At 32.2% G+C, this 7,709-nt stretch overlaps 1 protein-coding gene across 1 annotated transcript; it reads right to left on the bottom strand.

The window, feature by feature from the left end:
* Nucleotides 1-2,530: 2,530 nt before the first annotated feature.
* LOC145061534 (E3 ubiquitin-protein ligase MBR2-like) lies at nt 2,531-6,959 on the bottom strand. Its single transcript, XM_079009046.1, has 6 exons — nt 6,719-6,959; nt 4,707-6,043; nt 3,921-3,971; nt 3,705-3,800; nt 3,470-3,613; nt 2,531-2,917 (listed from the first exon to the last, which is right to left on the bottom strand). Exons 2-6 carry the CDS (start codon nt 5,994-5,996, stop codon nt 2,786-2,788), a joined length of 1,713 nt encoding a protein of 570 aa, XP_078865172.1. The 5' UTR covers nt 5,997-6,043; nt 6,719-6,959; the 3' UTR covers nt 2,531-2,785.
* Nucleotides 6,960-7,709: the final 750 nt, after the last annotated feature.

The following is a 7,709-nucleotide window of genomic DNA, read 5'->3' as shown; positions in this document are numbered from 1 at the left end:
CCGCATTGATAATTTTTAATCTGATGTTTAAATTCTATTTTTCACTTGAATTGGTTTGGGAACAAATTGATGTATGAATTATTGCTTCAAAAATCAAAATTTTACCTTGGATTTTTGGGACATTATAAGTTGGTATCAGAGCCTTGGTTTAAGGGATTCAGGTACACTCTCGGGTGTGACTGAACTCAAATCGAGGAAATGGTAATATTTTAAATGTAAACATATTTCTAAAAAGATTTCTATAAAGAGAAAAGGGGTGTGATGTGTGCAATCAACCGAGCTCAAGTAAGTGATTTCCCAGAATACTCATACATGTAGATATGTTATATGATATGAATGCTTGCATGCTAGGATAAGGCTAAGGATACTTTTAGGAATTGTATGATAGATTTGTCTGATATGTGATGCCTCATAGTCTAAGAGGTTTGAATGTTATACTAGATTTGGAATTTGTATTGGTAGAAGTAATTGCTAAGTGTATGCTTTGAAAATTATATATGAGTAGGATCATATAGCCCTAGAATGATTGATTAGACTTATTTCCTGTTCCTCGTATGGTTGTGGTCCTAGGGTAGAGTCTTTTATTCGATGGTCTATTTGATCATGTATTGTGATAATTTGCATGCATAAGGCAACCGGCAGTGAGGATAGAAGTTCCTAGCATGGTTTGTAGTAAGTGAGTTTGGTTTGTCTTTTGTTTTTTGTTCTAGTGTCGAAATGAAGTATCGGGGTGTTGCCAATGTATTTTTCGAGGCCTGCTAGCTCAGAAATATGCTCCTCGAGCTTCATGTTCCTCTTACCCAAGCTAAATTAGTTTATTGCGACAATGTTTTTGTAGTTTACCTTTCAAACGACTACGTTCAGCACCAACGGACCAAACACATCAAAATAGACATTCATTTGTATAAATCAATTAAAACAATCTCCTTTCCTCAACATTTTGAAAATTAAAAACTACTTTTAGAAAATAAAGATAAAAATATAATTGAAAAATAACAATGTCAAATAAAAAATATTTAATATGAAATAAATCAAATAATATAGATATGAGTTGTACAAAAGATATTGTTTTTCTTGAATTCGGTATTCCTGTATAAAAGGTATTTTGATCATACTACTTTGAATTCTTATTGGTCACAATCGGTTTAATTGTACACAAATAGATATTTGAACTAAACCATTTGGGTTGTGGTGAGTTGATAAGGCATGGCATGTGAAAAATATGATGGATAACTTATTGATATATGCTCAAATCTTGACCTAACTCAGCCCCTGTGGCCATGGAAGTTCGTTTGTAGTGACTCTAGGACATGAGACATAGATAGTCTCATGTTTGCAACGGATGATTAGTTTGTGTGCAAACATTGGCCCATAACCCTCGTTAGGGAAGTTCCCTTTCAAAAAATAGATCATTAAACTAATTATTTTCCGTATAAAAATAACATTACTATATGTTCAATACCCAATAGTATGTTACAATGGGATTTTTATACATAAATATTGATTTTAAAGATTTGTTGTATATAATTATAAGGATAATGACCAATCGTGTACATGGTGCATAGTTTGTTATCCATATAAGCCATAAATTCCTACATAAATATAAGAACTTGTGCAAGATATGTTTAGAATGTGGATGATCGAGTAAACAGCCAAGCAACAAATTTAATACTTAATCAACAATTGTAATTTGTATAGACAACTTTGAAACAAAGTTATTCAATTTGTGTAGGTTTATAGCAATAACAAGATGAACATTCTGATCCGACTAAATTTATATTAATAATATTAATTTTCATAAAATACTAATAATTCGTTTCAACCGATCAAAGAGAACCAACTTCAAACAATAAAAGACATTCTTTTATGAACTTCTCATTGAAGAAAAAAAAAAGGTTATCTATTTACACGAAGATGAAGTTTTACATAAAACCCCAACCATCAAATATCTTAATCATGAAAATATGTAAGGAAGGGTATTGTGGGGTGATATTGAATAGCATAAAGATTGTGGTTGCTTTAACTACCCTTGACCAAAAAGATTGTACCAAAAATGATGGTATGTGAGAAAGAAGCAAAGCATGCACAATGTGTGTGTGTGTGGCAACAAAGAGCTTCCAACACTTATGACTCATGTTCTCACCAAGAGACCAAATAATACTCATTCAATAGACCAAACCCACTAAGGACATTTTCCAACATAATATATTTTTTTTAATTGATGTTTGTTAGAACTTTTCAAATTTTAGCCATCACATAGTTTTCTAACATGATAGGTGAATGATATTACTTGTTCAAGTTATATATTGTTATTTGTTTAAAAGTTGTTTTAAGGATAGACTTGTACAATCAAACCGAGTTATAATAGTAATTTTTTATGGTAAAATATAAAATTTCCAAAGAAAATGAAGATAAACTTATATTTTAACAACTTTGGTACTAGTTTACCCACGTTTACTATCCACCAAACCTTTCATTGTCATGACATTAAGTAAAATTGTAAATGGAAATATTTGATAAAAACATCCAAGGACCAAAGGGTAATTTTCCATAAATAAATACTTTTGAATCTTCAATGGACACACACCAAATCTGTTTTATGAGCTTTTGCCTCCTTTTTGAAAGCAACAAAAAAGAGGGCTGCAAAAGTACATACATGTAAAAAGCTACAACACAATGTCTAACACCCAAACCATGATGGATGAAAAATCAAATGTAACATCTTTTTTGTTTTTCTTTTTCTTTTTCTTTAATGCCACTCAAGATTTGGGGTGGGGCCCGCTTTTTAAGGAGCTAGACCAGTCATCTTGCAAATTGGGCAAATGTTTTTCTGAGACAGCCATTGTTTGATGCAATCTGTGTGGAAATCATGTCCACAATCCAAAATTCCGATATTGTCCCCGGTGTCATACTCTTCCTGAAATACGAGAGCACACGTAACGTAAGAGGACATGATGAAAGTTCAAAAAATATAGGGTCTTGGGTGAGGGGTAATTTCGGTATTTTATAAGATACGGTAGAGTGACATTGCCACAAAGGAATGGAATGGTATATAGAAAAAATTGAAACTTATATTAAATTAGTTTTTTAATTTAAAAAACAATTGAATATTTTTTATTAAAATTATTCTTTTGTAAAAAAAAAAAAAAGTTAGAAGTGATTTTATTTCTGAGTATTGAAATACGAATAGAATTTTACATTCCATTATTCATATTTGGTTAGTTTGAAGGGATGGAATGAGTCATTTAAACATGTTTCTTATGCACAATTAGAAAACTACACGAATTTAAAATGATAAAATAAAGAAAAGAAAAATGTTAATTTAAAAATATAAACTTCAATCAAATAAGATTTAAAAGTCAAAAAAGATCATTTACTACTTTAACAAAAAATGTCGACAAATAAATTTAAAAAAAATAGAATAACAATCAAAGTATATATTTTTAGAAAAATCTGAGATAAATTTCACCTGACATATGCAACATGGCTCCAAATTTTGATTAGAAATTGGCATAAAAGCAATGTGCTTTTTTTGTTTCATTGACTTTAAAATAGCTTCCTCACTTAGCCCTGTGTTCACATTTCCTATGCGTTCTTCCAATGCCAACAATTCCTAAAATAAATTTATTTAAACAATATATTTTTTTTATAAAAAAAAAATAAAGGAAAAAAGAATAATAATAATACAAAACGTCTAAATTCACCTCATAAGACATATTATCAACATCTAGCCTCATATCACGATGCCTATCATGCAACTCAGCTACCCCATTGATAAATGGGTCAAAGAGCATATAATCCTGGAATATAGCACAAATAATAAACTTGTATTTAATTATTAAATTGGAATAATAATAATAAAAGATTTGTAATTAATAAGAAAATATGAATAATGAAAAGCCTGAAAGATAACATCAAACCTCAGCACGTAAATTTTCACCCCTTCGCATTGCATGTAACACTTGCCTTATCTGTTAAAAAGACAAAAAAAAAGTTTTAATAATTTGGTAAGATTCAAATAAATCAAGAAAGTAATAGAGTAAATTACAAGAATGGTCCCTATGGTATGCCAAAAACTGCGGGGTTTTGTCTGAGTTTTAATTTTTTTTTTTTTACATTTTTGTACTTGAGTTTGGTTTTTTGTTTTGGAAATGGTTCCTCCCTCATGTCAAATTCAAATGACCTTTTTACCCTTATAAGAAAATAATAAATAGAGTAAATTACAAGAATGGTCTCTGTGGTATACCAAAAATTGCAGGTTTAGTCCCAAGATTTAATTTGGTTACATTTTTGTTCTTAACTCTTCAGGTTTGGTTTTTGTTTCAAAAATGGTACCTAACCCATGTCAAATGACCATTTTACCCTTATACAAAAATAATAGAGTAAACTACAAGAATGGTCTCTGTGATATACCATCTCAAGATTTAATTTCGTTACATTTTTGTTCTTAACTCTTAAGTTTGGTTTTTATTTCAAAAAAGATCCCTAACCCATGTCAAATGACTATTTTACCCTCATACAAAAGTAAAAAAGAAAAGTAAATTACAAGAATTGTCCCTGTGGTATACCAAAAATTGCAGGTTTAGTACAAGTTTTGATTTTTGTTACACTCTTGTCCTTAAATTTGGTTGTTTTATTTCGGAAATGGTCCATCACCCATGTCAAATGACCTTTTTACCCTTACATGAAAATTAAGGAACACAAACCTCAGATACGAGCCTTTGTCTTCCTTCAATATCAGCAGCTAAAGCACGCCAATCATCACCAGGGACCTCCATTGGAGACCTAGAAAAAGGTTGACCATGATTTCTTTGACTAGGAACTCCAGATGAGATATGAGCATGAGTATCCTCTGAGGTGGAAGAAGAAGAAGAAGACCCTGCAGGAAATGGAGCAAAATGACCTCTTTGCCCTCCAGACTCAGACTCACCAGATGGAAAAAGAGTCCATGGAGAAAAGTCAGACAATCTTTGTTGACTTTGCATTGTAGGGTTACTATGCTGTGTCCAAACAGTACCATTTCGGGAGCTAGATGAGGCCCCACTCCCACTTCCTGTAGCTAAGCTCCAATTAGTAGGATCTTGAACAATATTCCTATTCTCAGAAGATGGAACAAAATTATGAAACTGGACATTATTGTTTCTTATCAAGCTTCTGAAGTTTAATTCTGTCCCTCTTTCCAAAGGGTACCCTCCGGAATTTCCCAAACTCCCATTTCTTGATCCAATATTGCTACCAAAAGGAAAATGACTTGTGTTTCTTGGAAGCATTAAAGGGGGTTGCTGATTTGAAAGATTGTTTCTGGATGTTTGATCCAAAAACTCATTAATCAAGATTTGTCTGTTTGGACGCCTAGGGGCGTTTCCGGAAGATAAATTATAAGGTACAGAACCCCTCATGCCAAAATGTGTTTGTGGGGATTCTTGAACACTTGAAATTCTTGTGTTTGACTGTTCATTTCGGTTCATAACCACAGGGTTGACTTGAGTTGAAGATATATTCAAACTTGAAGGCTGCCCGGACTGCCCGGAGGTAGTAGTACCTTCTAGGGCTTTTCTTTTACCAGACTTGTAAAGATCCATAAATCCCATACCATCATCATCAGTGTTGGAACCTCCATACCCAATGCTTAAATTTACATTCATGGGAATATGATTGGATGATGATGAATCAACATTTGTTGATGGATTATGTTGATGTTCTTGTGATCTTGTGTCATGGTTAGAAACATGATCTTGTAAAGTTGCTCTAGAGCTTGATTCTCCAACATCCCAGTTGCTAAAACTTCTAAAGTTATGATGAAGATTTGTATTATTCACATAACTGAAATTTAGGTCACTGGAAAGATCATTGTTTAACAATCGTCTTTCAATTGGAGATAACATGTTGTTCCAGTCATCTGATTCATCCATACTAGCATTATTGCTGGAATTGGACCCCTGGTTAAGGTCAACAGCTTCTGGGAAAGGATCAAAGATACTCCTTTGACCTTGCATCAGGTCAAATAGATTAATTTGGTCAACCGTATTCCCAGTATGTGGTTCTGTTTAATACAATAGAAACAAATCAAAGTACATTAGATCACATATTCACATTCTTTCAATGTCTTATCAGAAAAGAACACAAGTATAGCATTATTTGTAGAATAAATTATTAGAGTAGACCAAATGCAGGTGGATAACAGAGAAAATGGTTAAAAATGTTGTCTTTTTAGTTAACTACATGAGTAAAATCCAAAGTTCTAATAGTACTAAGTAATAACAAACTTGTGCATCTGCATTTTGCAATGTAAAAAACCTGCAAATTTGAAGAACTGAACAAGAACGACCTCAGTATACTTTTAAGCTCTCCACTTTGACCTAAGATGTCAAACAGATTGTTTAACTTTATAACTTTTAGGTAAATAATTGTTTAACTTTATATATCATATAGCAAAAGCTGAGAAAAAGCTAAAATTTAATCAAATTGCAATAGTTTCCGATCAATTTGCGTTTAACAAGTAGTGGTTACGACATGATAGCTGTGCTGGATGAACCGATGGAACCCACTTGTTATTCACTTCCAGAAAAACAAAAAAAAAACCTAGACATCAAAATTTGATAGATCCCTCCTCCCACTTAAACCGAGGTCATTCGGATGCAAAAACAAAGATCGGATGATTTACTTGAAATTTGAACAAAAAGAAGAAATATATATTAAAATTAAACGAAAAGTTTACCGATTGAGATGATGACGATGGGTGGAAATTGGGGGCGTTTAGTCGGTGGGACGATGAAGAATAAGATACCGAGAAAATCGTTTCATGAGAGCATCCGAGGTCATTGTGATATGACGTTTGGTTTGAGAATGGATACACGAAAAGGGCAGTGAGGTGAGAGAGAGAGAGAGAGAGAGGAGACGAGTAAATTGGGTGTTAAATTTTCATGGGGAAGAAGAAGATTCGTGTTTTGGTGGGTTTACGGTGAGATATGGAATATGCTGATACCAAAACAGCCGTTGGATGGTTTATTACAGTTTTGGTCCCAATGATTTATCCAAAATGTCATGTTTGGTGCAAGTTTTTATTTCTTCACAAAAACATCCTCAAGCTTCCATTTCGTTGCAGAATTAGTCCCTCCAAGGCTCCAACTCACACTGTTGAGGGTATCTGTTTACTTCTCCCATGTGCATCCGATACCAGAGTAAGGGGTTGTTTGTTTATTTTTTAAAAAACATTTTTGACAATTTCTCGTCGAGCCACACAGAACATGCGCAACATTTGGCATTTCGCAGTTGTTTGTTTTTTAAAAGACTTCTGACTTAAAATTTGTTGCACGTGTGATGCGCGGCGTAACACTGGACCTTCCGTTTTAAACCACTTCTCATCTTACTTTAAGTTATATTATTCAACATAGATTTGTTTTAATTTCTTTTCAACGTGTTTATTATTTTAATAATATTATGAATGTCAATATAAACAATTCAAGTATATTTTATATAATTTCAAAATTGTTTGGTAAATTTTATATAAATATTTTTTTGTATTACATTGTCTATAACCCAATATCAATAAATTATAAAGTTTGTCACTAAAATTATCAAATCTATTGAAGCTAACCGAAGAAGTAATCATCATCTTGGAAAATTTAACAAAATGAACATGTAGTTCGCTAAATTAATTAAAAAAAATTATTTATTGTTAGTTAACAATATTTATGTTTAATTATTTT

Source organism: Lactuca serriola, chromosome 7 (assembly GCF_051521515.1).
Source record: "Lactuca serriola cultivar US96UC23 chromosome 7, Lser_US96UC23_V15, whole genome shotgun sequence".
Lineage (NCBI taxonomy): Eukaryota > Viridiplantae > Streptophyta > Magnoliopsida > Asterales > Asteraceae > Lactuca > Lactuca serriola.
The sequence above is the reverse complement of the archived record's forward strand: the minus strand, read 5'-3'. Positions and strand labels throughout refer to the sequence as shown.

Excerpts from the sequence above, each read along its gene's own strand:
- LOC145061534 (XM_079009046.1), bottom strand. The coding sequence starts at position 5,996 with ATGCAAGGTCAAAGGAGTATCTTTGATCCTTTCCCAGAAGCTGTTGAC. Across the intron at positions 3,972-4,706 it reads GACAAAGGCTCGTATCTGAG|ATAAGGCAAGTGTTACATGC; the intron begins GTTTGTGTTCCT and ends TCTTTTTAACAG. Across the intron at positions 3,614-3,704 it reads TTGATAATATGTCTTATGAG|GAATTGTTGGCATTGGAAGA; the intron begins GTGAATTTAGAC and ends AATTTATTTTAG.